Source organism: Camelus dromedarius, unplaced genomic scaffold (assembly GCF_036321535.1).
Source record: "Camelus dromedarius isolate mCamDro1 unplaced genomic scaffold, mCamDro1.pat HAP1_SCAFFOLD_158, whole genome shotgun sequence".
In the NCBI taxonomy this organism is placed as follows: Eukaryota; Metazoa; Chordata; class Mammalia; order Artiodactyla; family Camelidae; genus Camelus; species Camelus dromedarius.
The window spans coordinates 681,776-701,943 of NW_026989827.1; the positions used below are offsets into that span (position 1 = coordinate 681,776).

Consider the following 20,168-nt stretch of genomic DNA (forward strand, 5'->3'; position numbering starts at 1 on the left):
CATTCATGTTGTATTAGATACAGTGAGTAATCCAGAGATGATTTGAAGATATAGATAAAGTACATGGGAGGGTGCACATAAGTTCCATGCAAGTCCTATGCCATTTTATACAAGAGGCGTCAGCATCCATGGATGTTGACTTCAGGGGGGAGTCCTGGAACCAGTGCCCCATGGTTACCAAGGGATGACTAGAAGTCCAGGCTCCTTATCCCAGCCTGTCAGGTCCCCATGTGGTCTGAAACCTACCTGTACCACACTTCCCTTGTCACTCTCCTCCAGCCCTGGCAGGACTGTCCTTTGATTTTTGAACAGGCCACACTCACTGTGCTTCATATCTGGCCCCTAGAAATACCCGTTACTTTCTGAGCATGGCTCTGCTTTCACAAAAAGGGCTGCATTGTCACTAGAGAAGACACTGTGGAATTTCCTTTAAAAACTGAAAATAGACTTAACTCATGATCCAGCCTTCCCACTCCCGGGCATATGTCAGAAGAAAACTCTAATTCAAAAAGTCACATGCACCTCAATGCTCAGAGCAGCACTATTTATAATAGCCAGGACATGGCAAAAACGCAAATGTCCGTCGACAGCTGACTAGATAAAGATGTAGTAGTATATTTATACAAAGGAATACTACTCAACCATTAAGAAGAACAAAATAATGTCATTTGCAGCAACATAGATGGATGTAGAGATAGTCATTCTAAGTGAAGTAAGCCAGAAAAAGAGAAGAATGCCATATAATATCACTTATATGTGGAATCTAAAAAAAGACACAAGTGAACTTAACTACAAAAGTGAAACAGACCCACAGACATAGAGAAACAAACTTACGGTTACCAGGGAGAGAAGGGGATGGGAAGGGATAAATATGGTAATTGGAAAAGTGTCCCTCTTGGAGAGTTATGGAAATGTTAGCTATCTTGATTGCGATGATGTTTTTCTGGGTGTAGACATCTATCAAATTCATCAAATAGTACATGTGAAATATGTGTAATTTACTATACAGGAATCGTACCACAATAAATATGCCTGTAAAAAAAAAAAAACAAGAAAATATTGGCGGCATTGTGTCCTACGTTTTTATGTGTCTTTAGTGAGTGGGTCTTCAATTTTCCGGTCTGCCATATTTTCTGAACCAGAAGTGCCCTCCTTCCCTTTTCTTTGATAAACTGTCAGTGGGTGGCATTTATTCCCGTGGCTTCAACTGCTCTCTGTCCACTGATTAACTGTCAAATCTTTTCTAGCAAGGACATTTCATTTCAGTCCCAGAAATATACTTATAATTGACAAGTAGACATGCCATTGTTTGAAGAAGTAAACCTAGTTCTGAGCGAGTGTAAATTCAAACACACAGAGCTTGAGATTTTTATGGGCTAAACAAGTGGGAATGTCTACTTGTCAATTATAAGTATATTTCTGGGACTGAAATGAAATGTCCTTGCTAGAAAAGATTTGACAGTTAATCAGTGGACAGAGAGCAGTTGAAGCCACGGGAATAAATGCCACCCACTGACAGTTTATCAAAGAAAAGGGAAGGAGGGCACTTCTGGTTCAGAAAATATGGCAGACCGGAAAATTGAAGACCCACTCACTAAAGACACATAAAAACGTAGGACACAATGCCGCCAATATTTTCTTGTTTTTTTTTTTTACAGGCATATTTATTGTGGTACGATTCCTGTATAGTAAATTACACATATTTCACATGTACTATTTGATGAATTTGATAGATGTCTACACCCAGAAAAACATCATCGCAATCAAGATAGCTAACATTTCCATAACTCTCCAAGAGGGACACTTTTCCAATTACCATATTTATCCCTTCCCATCCCCTTCTCTCCCTGGTAACCGTAAGTTTGTTTCTCTATGTCTGTGGGTCTGTTTCACTTTTGTAGTTAAGTTCACTTGTGTCTTTTTTTAGATTCCACATATAAGTGATATTATATGGCATTCTTCTCTTTTTCTGGCTTACTTCACTTAGAATGACTATCTCTACATCCATCTATGTTGCTGCAAATGACATTATTTTGTTCTTCTTAATGGTTGAGTAGTATTCCTTTGTATAAATATACTACTACATCTTTATCTAGTCAGCTGTCGACGGACATTTGCGTTTTTGCCATGTCCTGGCTATTATAAATAGTGCTGCTCTGAGCATTGAGGTGCATGTGACTTTTTGAATTAGAGTTTTCTTCTGACATATGCCCGGGAGTGGGAAGGCTGGATCATGAGTTAAGTCTATTTTCAGTTTTTAAAGGAAATTCCACAGTGTCTTCTCTAGTGACAATGCAGCCCTTTTTGTGAAAGCAGAGCCATGCTCAGAAAGTAACGGGTATTTCTAGGGGCCAGATATGAAGCACAGTGAGTGTGGCCTGTTCAAAAATCAAAGGACAGTCTGCCAGGGCTGGAGGAGAGTGACAAGGGAAGTGTGGTACAGGTAGGTTTCAGACCACATGGGGACCTGACAGGCTGGGATAAGGAGCCTGGACTTCTAGTCATCCCTTGGTAACCATGGGGCACTGGTTCCAGGACTCCCCCCTGAAGTCAACATCCATGGATGCTGACGCCTCTTGTATAAAATGGCATAGGACTTGCATGGAACTTATGTGCACCCTCCCATGTACTTTATCTATATCTTCAAATCATCTCTGGATTACTCACTGTATCTAATACAACATGAATGCTATGTAAGTAGTTGTCAATGATGGCAAATTCAAGTGTTGCTTTTTGAAACTGTTTTTTCACGAATATTTTCAAACCACAGTTAGTTGAATCTGCTGGATAGGGAGCCCCTAGATACGGAGAACCCCCAAGCTCTTCCTTTCCACCTCCTAAATTTCCACTACAAGCACTGAAGGGGTCCAAACATAGAAGAGCGCCATGTACCTGCTGGAAACCCTGAGGAATTCCTTCAGCTTATGTAGCACAGGAGAGAAAGTATAGGGACATCTAGTGGGAAAGGACGGCCTGCCTGGAGAGGAAGGAGGAAAGACCGCAGTGGAAGCCAGCTCGCACCCTACTGGAGCTAGCTGATAGCAGTGAGGGACGCCGAGGAACTGGGGACACGTCACGTGGGGGGCGATCCTGGCCGCCAGATGCAGGGTTCGCATAGCTGGGGCCCAGTTTGCAAGATCAAAATAACAAGGGGGGAGAGGGGCTGCCTCAGTCCCGGGATCCTGACAACGGCCACAGCGCCGTGACCCCAGCTATTGCGGCTCCCCTAGTAAGCCAGAAAAAGGAAACTCTGAGCCAAGATATTGCAGATTCCACCGCAGCCACACGGATAACTAGATCTCTAAGCTGACAAAATGTAACCACCAGAAACAGGAATCTTTCCTTTTCTCTTCATTTGGACCTTTGGACAGGGAGCCACACATCTCTGACGGGAACCACCTTTAATCCGATAGAGAGCTCACTTTTTCAGGAATAAGCATGGAGCAAAAGAGTGGGGTGATGGTTTAAAGTGGAAGTCAAAGCGGAAGCCCGTCTGAGAAATGGTAAAAACATGCATCTCAGTGAATCCGAGTTATGGCGAAAAGAAGGGGGAAGGTTAAGTAAATCTCTATCCACCAGAAAAGACTAGCCAGTCATAAAAAGACAGCAATTTAAATCAAGAAAACTTTTTTGTTTTTTTGGTGATGAAAAACAATGCCATATTTTAAAACAAGGCTTGGGCCATCAACAACACCCTGAGAGTTGTTGAGGAGGAGAACATAAAGCTTCATATAGACATGAAAGTGTTCCAAGTCCACTTCTCAAAAAAACTTAGCCAATCATGTGTCCAGTTGATTTGAAAATCCCGATAAGTAAATAACTCAAAAGTGGGAAAGACATGGTATTAAATAGTGGTAGTGAGCAATGAAATCCAGGAAGTTTATAGCTATATTTCATTGTTAATATAACAAACTGGAAGCAACTGTCTAAACATAGTAACTGGAGGACACATACACACACACACACACACACACACACACACACACACACACACACACACGCGCACACACACAATCTGGAAGAGCAGAGAGGTAAAATATGCTAAATTTATCATTATTGAGGAACAGGATCTAATAGGTTATTTCAGTTTTGATAGTGTTATAGGAATACTGGTCCAATTACATATAAAGTTATGAACTTAGAGATGATTTATAAAAATTTAGAGAGAATTTTCATTAAAAGGCAATATAGCTTCCAAATCATTGAAGAGAAAATTAACAATAAAAAAATTAATCAATCCAGCTAATATGGAGTAACAGAGACCATATTTACCACCCTAAAATAAACCACAAAATGGATACAATATATGAAGCAATGATTTTTAAGAGAGGTGAAAACGATCATCCACTAGGACCCTGTCCTGCCACCACTATACCGAGGCTGCTAGGCCTCCTACTGCCATCACCAATAATGTCCACCAAGAGGTGACATTTCCTTCCTCTGCTCCTACTGCAGAGCCAGTCCTGAGCAGTCCTTTTGCAGGTTTTGGCAGGCAGCTCCCAGAAGTGCTCTCGTGGACCTTGGTCCCTTTTGGCCACCAGCAAAGGGATCAAGGATGAGCAGTGAGCCTCTTTACTCATCCAAGACCTAGGAACCTATCTAATTTCTGAGCAGGGCTTCACTCTTCTCTGCTGTCTGGTACTCTCTGCCCGGCTTCCCGTGTCCCGTTTGGGCAGCCTGCACGCTGGCCACAGCCCATCAGAATCTGTTCCCCCGCCAAGAGGCAACGCGTGATCTTGAGTAGGGCTCCAGGCCTCTGGAGCAGCGTGGCTTGGACTGCGTCCTGGCCCTGGGTGCGCGAGCTCCATGTCCTTGGTTGAGTCAGTTAACATCTCTAAGCTAAGTTTCTTCATCAGTAAAATGAAGACATATCAATATGGAAAAATAAAGTCAGAATCGGGGGGGAATAAATTTCTAGTGACTGAAGATTTTTTTAATTTTGAATTATACAGCAAAAGACATCATACAAATTTTACTACTTCATAATTCTAAAGGACAGCTTCTACTGTTAATACTAATGCATGCACATACACACAAACACACGTGCAGATGCACTGACTCTGGCCCACATACATTCCCTACACACAGACGTACATGGACTCATGTACCACACACACACATAGCATACACACAACCACACACATCCCCAGGCGCGTGCGCGCACAGCCACACACACACTCACAGTCATGTACCACACAATTCCCCAGGTGCGTGCGTGCGCACACACACGTCATACACACCTTTGGCGTTATTCTAAATCAATTTACAATTGAGGGTCTCAGTGTCCATTGTTTTATCCGCTCAGAAGATCCTGACTTCGGACTGTGAAGCAGGAGCCCCTCCTCTCTGGAGATGGTCTTTGCCACTTACAGTCTCAGTAGAGCCAACATAAATGCTCTGGACCCTTGGAAGTGCAGGGCCAGAGCATACCTGGGAGCTCACATTCTATATATCTAAACATTTTAAGTGCAGTAGGTTCTAAAGTCCTGCCTTTACAAATATACATTCATTATAAGGGGGAAGGCCAGGTTCAAAATTAGAACAACCAGACTCAGGGGAGTCCTGCAAAGAAAGTGAGTGTGTGGGGAGAGCTGATTCCCAGACTCTGATCACTAGCCTGACCCTTTTCTTCCCAATGCTGGGTCCATCCCTTGCCATAAGTGGCCTTGGATGTGCACAGGGGGACACTCAGATTTCACGTCCGGGCTCTGCCTATAACCTCCATGCAAACAGCTGCCCTTTGGCCTCTCTGTGAGTCCTGGGAATCTGAACTCCGGGGAGAGCCGGTGCAGGCACTAGAAATGGGTCAGGGGCTGCTGAGGCAGGGCATTCGGCGTCCTGGGTTTCTAGAGCATGGGATGGAGCCAATGACCATGTCCCCTTGGCCTTGCTGACTCCACCCGATGGAGGGCGTGGCCAGAGGAAGTGTCAGGGCCAGGGGAACCTTCTGCAGTGCAGGACCCAGGGCAGCGGGGGGCCCGGGTCTAAGGAGAGAAGCCCTAAGGAAAAGTCTGTGGAGGCTGTAAGGTACCTTCATTCCCATTAATTAAATAAAACAAAAGCTTACCACAGGCGTGCGGGGGAAGGGTTTTGTTATAACAAGGGAAGGCACTTGCCAAGGTCTGGCCATAGAGGGCTGCTGGGTTTGCCAGGTTGAAGAGGAACCGAGAGGCCGTTTGCCTCCCCTGGGTCTAGACACTGCTTGAATTCTTCCAGGTGACACTTAAATGCAGTGAGACATGGAACTCTCTAAAGTTGTTAAAATATTCATGGTGAGCCATTCAACTCTCTCCTCATTCTTGGCTACGAAAGCACGATAAACACAGGTGGGAATCTCATCAGCCTGTTGGTTGGTTCACTGTCCATCTGGCGCCCCCTCTTGTAGGAGCCTTTATCACATCACCCAGGGCTGACCCATCTCAGGATCACAGCTGATTTTCCACAGGTGGCACCACTTGCTGGTGACATGAAGGAACCATGTTAGCCACCTCCCAAACTCTGAGGCTTCTCCTGGGAGGAGCCTGCAGACACCCAGTCCAGCCTCTGCACAATGATGCTCCCCAGTGTCACTCCCGGCTTGCTGCCCTGGCCTCTAGCTCTGGCCAGAACCTCGCTGAATTGTCGATAGATGTCCCCCATGCACCACGTCTAAGCTTGGGGTCCAGAGGTGACCATGGTTCTTATTTTCTTCCCATCGATGGACTGTTTGATCTTCATGTAATCGTGTTGGCAGGAAGGCCAGTACCACCCTCTTGAGGCCTCCCCGAGCCGCCTCTGTCTATAACTGTCCTAGCACCCCAGGGGATCAGGTCTGAAGCCTGGCACTCAGACACGAGGATGACAGCTGGAGAGACAGGAATCCACTCCTGCTGTGGCTTCTGCTGAGGCTCGATGTGGCCATACAAATGGATCCCACAGGCCCTGACTTCACTTGACTCGCTGCAGGGATGCTCCCACACTGCCCCGTTCCCCCCCAGAGACAGAGGGCTTTCTGCTTGTTCCCGAAGGCCCCACCCCCGAGGGGGCACTGGGTCCAGTGGAGCGTCCAGCCTGGTTCCCCGCCAGCCCTTAGGGCTTTGGTGGGGCCTGGAACATCAACTACCCTCCCCTTAGGGGCCCGTTTGTCCTTTCCAGCCAACAGACCTAGGTCATAAGCACTTTAACTCACCTGAGGGTGTTTTCCTCACTTCAGGGGCAGTGAGGACGGGGCTTCTTCACACTCCAAGTGCCCCAGGTCTGGATGCAGACAGTCTGGCTCTCCCCCAAGTCCTGCAGTTCTGGGCCACACCTGCTGCTGGTCACAGTCTGTGCTGTGTTCTCTTCCAGGACAAGGGGTGCACTCTGACCCCCGCCCCGCCCCCACCAGCGGTGGCAGAGGCGGCGGACAGGCAGGTGAGCTGGGGCCTGAGACCGTGCCCGCAGGTCAGTGCCCCAGAGGCCGCTGGTGACTAGAGGGGCCACGGGGCAGAAGGCAGCATGGGATGGGAGGAGGAGGAAGGTTCAGGATAAGGAGATGAAAGGGGGAACGGACAGCACTGTGAGGGCCTCGGCCATGAAAGGGAAGAGAAATCACAGTGACAGCTGGAGCGGTGTCGGCGTTAAAAGCTGCGGGCTGTTTTTTTTAATTTTATTAATTACCAATATATATTGACAGATTTCTTATTTTATTAAAGATTATGTTCCATGTCATATAACAGGATAGAGTATGTTATTATTTATTAAATAATACATAATAGAAGATATACTAGCATATTATCTTCTGTTTATTTATTAGCAGATAGTATATAATACATATGTAGGTGTTTATACACATAATATATAATTCATGCATCTATATAATATATAACCCATAACAAATAATGTAAGATTATGATTAATATATAATATAACAAGATTACATAACAATAATGATGTAATATTACCCATTGTATGTCTTGGTTCATGACACATTCTCATCTTAGGTGCCTGTCAGAGGTATTTATGTATTAAAATTAATATTATAAGACACAGTTATGAACCTATCACCCAGCATCATAACAGGAATATTGACAGTGACATACTGTGTCCTCTTTCCCTATCCTGCTCTTGGCCTTTTCTCACAGGAAGTAACCAGCATCCTGAATCCTGGCTTACCCTTGCCTTGTGTTACTTTCACACACACAACATTTAAGATCAGTTAAAACAAATGAACTGCAGGTACATGCAATGAAGTGGATGAATCACACACTCCATGTTAAATTGAAAAAGTAACCCCTAGAAGGTAGCCGATAGTGTGCTATGCTTTTAACTGTGTATATATATGTCAACTAAACTCACTGAATTAAGAACAACTACAGCTAGAGTCCAGGTGGGAGAGGGACAGATAAAAGGTGAGGTGAGCAGGTTTGCTGCAGGTGAGCGAGTTCCTTTCCAGTGACATGTCATTCTCTCTGAAGCAGGAGGCAAGGCCATCTGCTGGGAGTCAGGGAAGAGACAGAGGGAAGGTTAGAGGTGTGCAGAGAGCAGAGAATGTTGACACCACTGAGTGATAAGTGGGGAAATGTGCTCACTAGAGAAATCCTGGAGGATTGCCTGGCAGCGGCAACATGGTGGGCATTGATTTGTAGTCTTGGAAATCTGTGCTGGGAGAGCCTGCTGCCTGCAGGCTCAGAACAAGTAGAGCTGGGTGAACCGAGATGGAAGTCGGCCTGGTGAGGAACTGAAAAGGTCAAGGCTCAAGGGGGTTTTGTCTGTCATAAAGAGAGTGCTGACTGTGGATGCAGAGCTGGAAGGTGGGGAAGTGGAAGTAAGAGGAACGTGGACAGGCAGGAAAGCAGAGGAGTCAGCGCATGATGCCCCAGTGAGGGTGAAGGAGGGCCAGGGAGGCTGGTGGAGAAGAAGCTGGACGGCTAGAGGTGGGCACTTAAAGGAGAGAGGCTGGACCTTGGGTGGAGACACGCCCGGGTATGAGCCCGGGGGTAGGGTGAATGGGGGGTGGCTGGCTCAGGCTGACAGAGAAGAAGACCCTACAATGACCATACTGGGTGGTGGAAGGAGAATGAGCTTTGACGTCTTGATGGTAGGAGGCGAGGCAATACAGAGCTGGTGGTCCAGGTGCTCCTGACTGAGGCAGATGAGCAGGGAGGCCAGGGTGGCAGGCACTGCTAGGAAAGGATCTGGGTTTTCCATGTGCTCCCACGAGGGGAGGAGCAATCATCTGAAGGTGGAAAGTGAGCACAAGGAGGCCAACCCAGGCTCCTGATCAAACGGGGGTTGTGAAGGTGCAAAGCGTCAACTCCAGTGATGGTGGCCCAGGAAGCAGGGACCACGGGTGAAGTGAGGGGGCACTCAGAGAAGAGAGGGAGAAGAGTCTTCTGGGTGTAGGGGGAAGAGAGGCCCCAGGACAAAGGAGCACAGAGGCACAGTGATGAGGATGGACTGGCTCTATGGTGACACTGCAGGGATGGCTGGATCTTTGTCCTGAGGGCTTAGGTTGGGGGGACTACTGGCCTCATGAGGATCCCCCTCTCAGCAGCCTGGACAGAGGCTCTCGCTCCTGAGAGCTGTGTGGCCACCACTGTTCCCGGAGGGGCTCTGCCTCCATCTTCTCTTATCAGACTTTCCTGCCCAGCCCCCGACCGCCAGCGAGGGAGCCTGGGCCTCGCAGCTGTTTGCCGTGGAGGGACACAGGCTCCTCGGAGGAGCAGGCGGATCTTACTTTGCTCCGTAACCCAGGGCCTAGCAAAGCGCCAGCCCATGTGTGGGCCATGTAGGGGCTCGGATACTTACTATACTAACTCAAAGCAGTAGAATTGCAGAGCTGGAGGAAGTGACCACTGAGCTCACAGAGTTCACTGCCCACACCCCCATTCTACAGATGAGGAATCAGAGACCAAGCAGTGAAGCAGCCTTGGCCAAGGTCACGCTGCTCGTAAATGCTGGCCTGTGTCGGGCATGCCAAGTGATGAGCTGCAGTGAAGGGGCTGAGAGGGGTCTCTGGTTCCAGAGAGCTCGGGTTCAAGTCCCAGCTCTGCCATTTATTAGCCGTGTGACTAATGAATGTCCTTACCTTTAAAGTGGAACTCATAGTGGTGCCAACTCATTGGGTTGTCATGAACACAGCGTTCCTGGAACAGCAGGACAGAGTTCTGTAAGGGTTTGCTGTTGCTTTGGTTATGATTATTATCACCAAGTGAACCCTGAAATGAAGAACAAAGGCAGCAAGAATTTTTATTTTAAAGGAGTTTCAAATCCTCTGATGAATGCTTCATTTCATCTATTCAAGTTTTCATTTGACCCTTATTAACAACTACACAATGGATGACTTTTGAGGCAATCTTGCTTCATGTCTTTAATTCTCACTAACGACACAGGCTATTTAACAGGCAGCAGTTTCTTTTCCAGGAAGAGGGACAAAAAGTTAAAAATGACTCAGTGCCTCTCGGTCCCCAGTGAGTTGGTTGTGACCTGTCAACCCAGCTTTGGGGAAGTGCCTGCTCCCCCTGGGCCCACTGAGCTGCCCCGCAGCCTCCAAGGGGTGCCGTACCCCCACACGAATCCAGTCTCTTGGTTCCTATCTTTGCTTCAGATCCCTCAAGGACTGCCCATGCCCCAGGGCCCCATCTGCCCCACCAGCCTTGGCTGCTGGACTCCAGGACACCATCCTGGGTCTCAACCATCCCCTGTTCCTATGACCGCCCCACTACTCTACATTTTGTCCTTCAAGTGTGGGCTTCTGTGGCTCGCCACACAGCAGGGGTCTCCCCGTCCTCCACCTTGGGTAACTGCATCGTCCTGCACGGTGCCTAGGGAACCCGTGTGGAGGCAGGAAGAATACAGAACAACAGGTGCTCAGAGGGGCTGCCTTTCCCACTGCAGGGGCCCTAGAGAGCTTTCTCCCAGCTGGTTATTCACAGGCGCTGAAGCTGTGGAATCTCGATCTCACCAATTTAAAGGGCATCATCACTAATTACAAAAGCAATCATTTCTTCAGTAGCAAAAGGAGAAAAGACTTTGTGTTCCCCACCTCCAACTGTTTTCCTCCACCTTCAGATGTTTCTCATCTCTGGGCAAGGGTAGAATGCAACTCACAGAATATTATTTTTCAATGTCTTTTCCCACTCTGAAGATTGCTTTCCCAGAACCGATGAAGGCTAGAATGGTTTAGCTTCCCTGGACTGAGGATTCAGAGGCCTGGGGGGAAGGGGGGAGGGGGAGGTGAGATAACTCAGCAATATTGAACCTAACAGAGACATTAAAAAGTTCTATTCTAAACAGAAAGGAAGCAGGATGCTATAGAAACAGGAAAACCATAGTTGGAAATGCAATAACGAGTTGCAAGAGAATAAACATAAAGATGTAAAAATGAAAAAGGACATCAAAATAAAAAGAGTTGGGAATGGGAGAGGGGAGCAAGAAAATGTAGATTTTTTTCTTTCTTTTTTTTCTTCGTTATTCTTAGGATGTGTTGGAGCCTACGTGATTATCAGTCTAAAGGAAATAGATATAGTAATGGGCTGATATATTTGAAGAATAAGGTAACCACAAATCAAAAGCATACATTAGAGTCGCAAAAAAACCAAAAAGAAACAAACTCAAAATGGCTTAAAGACTTAAATATTACACACGACACTATAAACTTCTCACAAGAAAACATAGGCAAAACATTATTTGACATACATCTCAGCAATGTTTTCGTAGGGCAATCTAAGTAACCCAAGCAACAGAAATAAAAGCCAAAATAAATAAATGAGACCTAATTAAACTTATAAACTTTTGCACAGCAATAGAAACCATAAGTAAAACTAAAAGACAACCTATGGAATGGGAGAAAATATTTGCAAAAGATGAGACTGACCATGGCTTAATTTCTAGACTATATAAATAGTCCATACAACTTAATAAGAAAAAAATAAACAACCAAATCCAAAAATGGGCAGAACAACTAAACAAGCAATTCTCCAATGAAGACACACAGATGGCCAATAGGCATATAAAAAATGCTTAATATCGTTCAATTATCAGAGAAATGCAACTCAAAACTACAATGTTATCATCTCACACCAGTCAGAATGGCCATCATTCAAAAGTCCACAAACCATAAATGCCGGAGAGGCTGTGGAGGAAAGGAAACCCTCCTACATTGTTGGTGGGAATGTAGTTTGTTGCAGCCACTGTGGAAAACAGTATGGAGATTCCTCAAAAGACAAAAAAAAAAAAAAAAAAAAAAAGGCTTATTACCTAATCCAGCAATCCCACTCCTGGGCATATAACCAGAGGGAACCTTCATTCCAAAAGATATCTGCACCCCAATTTTCACAGGAGCACTCTTTACAATGGCCAAGACATAGAAGCAACCTAAACATTCACTGACAGATGACTGGATAAAGATGCGGTATTTAGATATAACAGTCATAACAAAGAAGGAAATAAGGCCATTTACAGCAACATGGATGGAACTGGAGATTATCTCACTAAGTGAAATAAGTTAGACAAAGACAAGTATCATATGATATCATTTATATGTGGAATTTTTAAAAAAATGATACAAATGGACTTATCTATAAAACAAAAAACAGACTCACAGACTTATAAAACAAACTTAGGAGTTTGGGATTAACAGATACAAATTACTATATGTAAAACAGACAAACGACAAGGATTCACTGTAGAACACAGGGAAGAATATTCAGTATCTTGCAACCTATAATGGAAAAGAACCTGAAAAAGAATAGACTATGTATATGTACAACTGAATCACTATGCTGCATACCTGAAACTAACAAAACAGCTGTATAACTGAAACTAACAAAACATTGTAAATCAAACACATTTCAATTTAAAAAAAATTGATAAGCTCTAAATACCTTTATTCAAAGAAAATCTTGAACTCTTCCCTCTTACAAAATTTAAAATGGGTAGCTTGAGCAGGACCAAATTATACTGGATGGGCAGTTACATATCTTCTCCAGCACGTGGCCCATGCTACACACACATCGTGTTTTCCTACAGGTAAGAACAGCCCTGACTGCACAGCGAGCGACTCTTTCTGGGACAAGGGCCTCTGTGGCAGTGGCCTCCTTGTCACCGCTGCATCTCACCAGGAGGCCAGGGTTTTCAGAGGGGAGGGGACATAGAGCTCATACACTTCAAATTGACTTCCCGAAAAAACTATGGAAAAACCAAATTCACCTGCAGTGTAGGAAACATGAGCAGGGCCCCTAAGCAGACCGACAAGCCCAAAGTAAGATGGCCCGATGTTCAGATCGGAACCAGAACAAAGACCACCTGGCCCCAGTTAAATGACCACCACCTCACCTGCAACGAACTGCTCGTACTCAATGTCAGGGATGTTTCTGTTGAGACTTGGGAGGTCAAAGGAGTCGGACCAGGGATCGGGGCTCTGCCAGTGGTAGAGGTGGCCCCAAGGGAATAGCACCAGTACCGGCTCCTCCATCTTCAGCAGGGTCTTCAGGAGGAAGGCAATGTGGATGCAGACGTTCCTAAGGAGGTTGAAGCCCTCTGGAGGGTTGAAGTCACACAGAAGGTACCTGGCTGGGAGCAAAGGAGAGCGGGTCTTCAGGGCCAGGCCTCTGCACAGGAATCCCGGCTTAGATAGAACAGATACAACGGGAATCCCTGCACAGCCCATGGCCTAGACTCCAGACACATTCAGCAGCTTCTGGTTTGTAAAGTGGAGACACTGCCCACCCATCTCCATGTGGCCAATTACTTCAAGTCCGGGAGCAGTTGCGGAAGACATCTTGGCATCCGTCTAACACCACTAAGCACCCGACTAGCATCTGAGCACCCGTTCTCCAGGGGCTCTCAAACTTCTTGTTCTACAGAACCCTATACACTCTTAACAATTACTGAGAACTCCAAAAGGCTGCTATTTATGTGAGTTTAATCTATCACTATTTCCTGTGTTAGAAGTTAAATAAGAAGTTAGAGAAAGTGTATGAATTCACTTAAAAATATTAACAATCTACTGTATGTTACCATTAATACTCTTAAACAAAATATATTTCTATTTTTCAAAAGAAAAATCATTAGTGAGAAGAATAGCAGTGATTTTAATTTCTGCAAATCTCTTTTGGACTGGTGAGGGCTGAATTCTCCTATCTGCCTCTGCATTCCCTGTTTTGTGATATCGCAGGCCAGGTTTTCCCTGGAAAACCCCGCAGGAACTCGGGAGAGCAAGAGTGTGCAAAAGGCAGGTGACATCCCGGCGTTTCTATGAAAATGGTCTTGCACCTCAGGGGCCTTGGATACACTTTGATAACTGTTGCCCTATCCAAGGCGAGACTCTTCTACACAAGAGCCAGGCAAGGGTCCTGGATTCTGTAATGAGTTACCGCCAAAACACCCCTCCCTTCTCTGTGTGTTTCTCACAAGCTCCATTACTGCAGATGAGGATGTAATCCTCAACTGGGGCCTCTAATCCCAGAAGACTGCTAACTTCAAGAGGGAGGGTCCCATCTACCATCCCTACACCCCGCATAGTTTATTTTGAGTCAAGCCCTAGATAACTGCTTATCGGCACTGACCCTTGTGTCTTTTTTCCTGAGGTTGACTGAAGGAACCAACATCTGGATGGAACTGAAATTTCCCTGCAGATAAACAAGGCTGATAAGCCACCCCATTCCAACATCTGATTCTGGGGCTCTTCAAAACCCGGGTAAGGCCCCGCTTCATCTAAGATGGGTCCTCCGCCTGCCCTTCCCGGGGGGTTCTGGGAGGCCGCGGCCACCAAGGGCGACCCAGACTCGCGGCCCCAGCCCCATTGCCTGAGGGGGAGGAAAGCTTGAGGCTGTGCCCAAGCCCTGCCCCGCCCCGCCCCAACACGCTCCCCGGCACCACAGCCCTCCCCGGCCACCGCCCCAACCCCGATCCCACCCCGGTTCATGTCCGCCGGCCCCGCCGACGGCGCGGACGTACGTTTACCGTCTGTGGGACGCCGCCCCAGACAGGATGTCGGCCGCCGACTGACCAGGCCAGAACTAGTCGCCCGGCCGAGCAAGCCGCCATCCCCAGCAGCAAGCACCGCCATGGTCCCGGGCAGCTGCACACTTCCGGAGCCCGCTACCCGCCCCAGAAGCGCACGCCGGCCCGCGCAGAGCGTGGCGCCTGTAACCATGGCAACTCCGCGGGACCCTCCCCTAGCGCTTGCGTCTTGCGTCCTCCCGAGTCTAGTTGTGCGAGGGCAGAACTTGCAGAGCCAATGGGAGCCAGGGCGCAGCCAGGACGGGGGTGGGGGGAGGCTTATGGGACAGCTGGGCGGGGCCGGGGAGGGCAGGGCCGCCCGGAAGTCCTGACCTGCAGGTGGCGCCGGCCGGAGGCTGGGGCGTTGCTGCCACCAGTGGGCGGGGCAGCGGGGCAGCGGGGCGGGGGCACCCTCACCTGTCCGTGTGTGGGGATCAGCCTGGGCTCCGTGGCCTCCGCTTGCACCGGACGTGGACCCAGGCTACCGGTGGGCAAGATAGAGGACTGAGCCCAGGCACGCACGGCTGGCCAGGTAGGGCACCTGAAGTGCAGATCCGCCAGGCCCGCTGCCGGCCTTGAATACGCGCTGCTAGGCAGTTTCCAAGAAGACGGGATCTGTCATAAGAGGGGAGGTAGGGCTTGGGTACCAGATGTCGGGTTGGGTGCAGTCTCACAGGAGAGCCACGGTGAGAGGGCGCAGAGCGGCCCCTGTGTTGGCGGGGCTAAGAGTTTGGGGTATAGGGTCGGGGTGGTGTGTGCCTTTCTCCGTGGTCTCCTCACTCCAGAGCAAGGGGCTCTGCTTCCCCCCTCCCCTCACTGCACTCCCTGCCTTCCCCAGCACCACCTGGGGTGTGGTCATGTCGAGGCAGGGAAGGCCCAGGGAAGGGGCTCATTCAGGGGCAGGGGCCACTCTGCAGGGATGCTGGACCTGACAGCAATGCAGTGCTTCGGAACTCCCCTGGGCTGGGTTTCTAACCAGTGGGATGGAAGGGCCTTTCCTTCCTGGGGTGCATTTGGGGGAACTAGATACGTCATGAATGTCAGCCCTGAAAATGGAGGCTGTGCTACATCCATTCTTGGAAAGAAAAATCAGGCCCTTCCAGCCCAGGTGACTCAGAAAGTCAGTCAGCAATGTTCGGGGTCCCCAGTTTAGGCTTTCAAATAGAGCTGAGCGGCTCAGGAGGCCAGATCCCTGTCCGTGGCTCCAGGAGTAGGCTTTCTGCTGGGGGACAGGACCCTCACAAACACCTGTGTCTTTGTGGGTCACTCCCCTCTGACAAGCTGGGAGGCAGGGTGCAGTTGTGGGAAATCGTGTTTCCATGAGGAGAGGGCCACCAAGTGGTGGGGGCACAGGAGACAGTGAGAAAGAGTCCCGCAGCCTTTCTGGAATCAAAAAACTGGCAAATGTGAAAAAGTGCATAATTTGTTTTATTGAACAGGCTGCTTATGTACGTTTGGAGGGCCAGGTTCAAGGACTCTGCATCCCTCCAGGACAATAGCCTCAAGAGAAGAACAGACAGAGCAGGAAGAGATGTGGGGTTTCTCCCAGGAATGAGGCAGAACAGGGATTTCTGCAGATTTGCAAGGAGACCCCGACCGCTGAGCACCGGGTTACAACCCCACGTGACCCTTGTCGTGTTTGGCTTGGGCTCTGGGTCTGGCCTGATCATGTATTCTTCCAGCTGAGTTCCAGAAATTCAGAGGGTAGACTTAGAGAGGCTGCGTTTGGAACCCGGTGTGGAGACGGAGGGTCCTTTATCCTGAGTCCCCTCAGCCTAATCACTGTAGCTGAGTTCCAACACCACCCAGGCCCCCAGGGTGGCCGTGGAGGGAGAGCAAGCCTGGCAGGTGACCCAGGGGTCCCACTGCTGTGCCCCTCCCTTATCTTTGTTCCCTTTCACCCCGGAAGGTGTGATTGTCTCATGTCATGGTGACAAGCCATCTCTCTTCTCTGTCAGGTGGGATCCCCACCCCCGCTCAGCCTTCTTTCTGCATGGATGCTGAAGGACCAGGCTCACTTGAAGTTCTGAGTTTGAGCAGTAAGGTGGAAACAAAGAAACCAATGGAAACAAAGAAACAAGTCATTGTGGCAAAGCTCCCCACCACAGAGAAGCTGCCCTGAGTGGAAGGGAGGGTGTGGGCATGCCCATTTGTTTCGTGTCTCCCAGTGCTCTTCGCTTTCTTATTGCAGACCTGCATGGTTACAACAAAATGATCTGCAAAACTGAAAATATTTACTCTCTGGCTTTTACAGAAAAGGCTGACCAGCCTCTGGTTCCCGTACCGGTCAACTGATTGGAGTACCTTTCCAGTTTGGAAACATCTGGGCAGGCCCAGGTTTGCAAAATTCTTTAAGAGTAGTTATGGAGTTTTGCTTCTAAACATTTTTATGGCTCTATACTTCTGAGCTGAGGTTGTGCTGTGTAATTCTGAGCCGGGATTTTCTCAAACTGTTTCTTATTTCTTATACCGGACACCCCTAAATTCCAAGGGGAATGGGATGTTAAGGAAGCCATGGAGTTTAGGAAAAAGATACAGATTTCATTTCCATTTAAGCATCGATGTATCTCCATCCTAGGCAGTATCGGTTCTGTGGTATTGATAGGGGAACTAAATAGCAACCAAATTTATAGAAAATAGTGGGTCATTGGGTACACAAGTTCTTCTTTTCAACATTTTTGTAGTGTTTGCAGTTTAAGATGACCGTTCCTGAGAAACAGGCAGCCTCTTAGAATGAAATAGCATTTTCCCTGAACCATACTCAATTTTTATTTCGTAGACAGCAGGAAGGGCAATCACACATCCAACACTTGGGGACCTCAAAGATAAAACGTAACTTTCTGGGAGCACACTCCCCCCGTCTCCCTCTGCTCTTTTCACTGTCCCATTGTCCCTGAAGGCTCTTTTGTATCTTCTGCTCATGACTCCAGTAACTCTTCCTTCTCGTCCCTCAGCTGGTAAGTTTACTTTTCTACTTTGACCAAGCAAACTGAAGCCAACAGAAGAGAACTTTCACCAGCAACTCCCAGCACATCCGCTCGCCTTCTGATGTCTGTGACCTCACTCTCGCTGCCCCACCTCTTATTACAGGTGACATCGAAAGCCAGATCATCCAAAAGTCACCAGGGGGCCCATCCATACAATCTTCTCCGGGCTGTCACTCCCACATCCATCCTCTCTGTCACTACCTCATCTATTTTGTTCTCCTGCTAGTTGGCTCCTATCAGTATATAAAAGTCCATCCTCTTAAAAGAAACAAACAGCACTCCTTGACTCTAATTGGCCCCCACCAATTGCCACCCCATGTCTTTGCAGCAAATCTTTAATGAGTCGTTTAAACTCACTGTCTGCATATTCTCTTGAGCCATTCCCTTTGGCACCCACTCTGGCTTTCCCCCTGATCCCTCGCTCTATGGAAACTGCTCTGTCAAGGCCATCAGTGACCCCACGTTGCTAAATATAGTGGTCAGTTTTTAGTCTTCATCATGCGTGGCCCTTTGGCAGCATTTGACCCAGCTCTTCCATTTCTCCTCCCCCGTGTTCCTGCTTCACTTGGCCTCCAGCCCATCGCTCTGCTTTCGATCCACTGGCTGGTCTTTTGCCAACGTCTCCTCTTTTTTCCAAATATTTACTGCGAATGTGCCTCGGAGTTGGGTCCTGGGTCTCTCCTCTATCTCACTGCTATACTTTTGGTGGAAGCAACCAGACTTGGAAATTGACATGCCATCAATTTCTCGATTTGTCCAAAACTCCCTGATTGGCCTTTTCCATTTGGAACTCTCTCCCTGATACTCATATTCTTTTTCTTTCATTCATCTTGCTTTCACATTCATACATATGTTCTACTGTGTAAATTACTTTTCCAAATTTTGAATCAGTCCATACATATCATGTGAAATGCTCAGATCTCTATTATTTCCACTAAGATGCTTATTCTACCTTAGAACCTTTCTGCATTTCTGTATTTATGTCAATAAAGTGAATAGTATTTCTACAAGCCTCATAGTTAAACAGTGTGTTTGTTTGGGGCTACTATGTAACATGAAATAATGATACATCAACATAGTCCTTTTTCATTTAATTTTATGTAACACCAAGATGAGGTTTTTGCACTGAAGACTGTTTCATTGAAATTTTACCTACGTTATGGACAGTCAGTTTATGTGAAAGCCCTCATTTCTCCCCTTTTCTGATATATTTTCCATTTGGCTATTATAACATATACCTTGGCATGAAATAAAATTCCAAATCCATTCACATAATAAAATTAATACATTTAAATTATATTTTTTAATGTTAAAAAGAAAGAAAAAAAACCCCAGACTCCTCTACCTATTAGGCATTTCTGTGGCAATATCTAATAGACTCCTTAATCATGACATTGAAGAACTGAGCTGATTCCAGCCCCTTTCCACCTGCTCAGCCCCATCTTGTCCCATCCCCTGTGGATGGAGAGGACATCCATCCCATTTTCCAGGTCCAGATGTTGGAACCATGTTCTCTCTCTCTCTTTCTCTTACACACACACAGACAGCAAATCCAGCTTGTTAGAAAATTCTGGCTACTCTGAAATCATTAACCACATACTCCCTGTTCCCCACCCTCCTAGGAGCCACCTTCAACCCCTTGTTGGACACCAATTAGCCTACTTCTTCCATCTTTGCTTTTCTACAATCTCATCCACACAGAGTCAGAGGGAGCCTTTAAAAGCATACATTGAGGGGGTGGGTGTAGCTCAGTGATACAGTGCATGCTTAGCATGCATGAGATCCTGGGTTCAAACTACAGCACCTTCACTAAAATAAATAAATTAACCTCCTCCCAAGAAAACTCAAAACAAAAGCATAAATTGGACATCACCCATCCCATCAAAACTCACTAAAAGGGTCACCATTCCATTAGGAGCCAAAGTCGTCCCAAAGTCTTCGAGGACCCGGCCTGCTCTGCCTCTCCGCCCACACTCTCCCCACCACTCTGGGGGCCTCTGGCTCCGGCTCTTCCTTCTTCCTCCGGATCTATTCTGCTTCAAGTTCATTACTCCTTGAGATCTGCCAGGATTGCCTTATTCCCTCCTGCCTGCCTCCCACCCCACCACCATCACCTGAGTTTGCTCATATCACTCTTATTTTTCCCCAAGCTCTTGCTACCCCCATCATGTTGCCTGTTTTCTCTGCTAAAACTCTGAGCCCCCAGTGATGGGGAGT

General features: G+C 47.4%; 1 protein-coding gene across 12 annotated transcripts; it reads right to left on the reverse strand.

Moving 5' to 3' along the window:
* Positions 1 to 7,643: 7,643 nt before the first annotated feature.
* LOC135320873 (GDP-fucose protein O-fucosyltransferase 2-like) lies at positions 7,644 to 15,107 on the reverse strand. 12 transcript variants are annotated; one of them, XR_010380212.1, is made up of 5 exons: positions 14,920 to 15,104; positions 13,297 to 13,529; positions 11,006 to 11,172; positions 10,049 to 10,178; positions 7,644 to 9,140 (listed from the first exon to the last, which is right to left on the reverse strand). XR_010380212.1 is itself a non-coding variant. In XM_064484010.1 (5 exons), exons 1-3 carry the CDS (start codon positions 15,029 to 15,031, stop codon positions 11,165 to 11,167), a joined length of 357 nt encoding a protein of 118 aa, XP_064340080.1. In that variant the 5' UTR covers positions 15,032 to 15,102; the 3' UTR covers positions 7,644 to 9,140; positions 10,049 to 10,178; positions 11,071 to 11,164. The 12 variants fall into 12 exon arrangements, 11 of the variants coding, with proteins under 11 accessions (XP_064340080.1, XP_064340079.1, XP_064340078.1 ...); XM_064484010.1 differs by having other exon boundaries at positions 11,071 to 11,172; positions 13,297 to 13,533; positions 14,920 to 15,102; XM_064484009.1 differs by having other exon boundaries at positions 13,297 to 13,533; positions 14,920 to 15,102.
* Between the last annotated feature and the right edge of the window lie 5,061 nt (positions 15,108 to 20,168).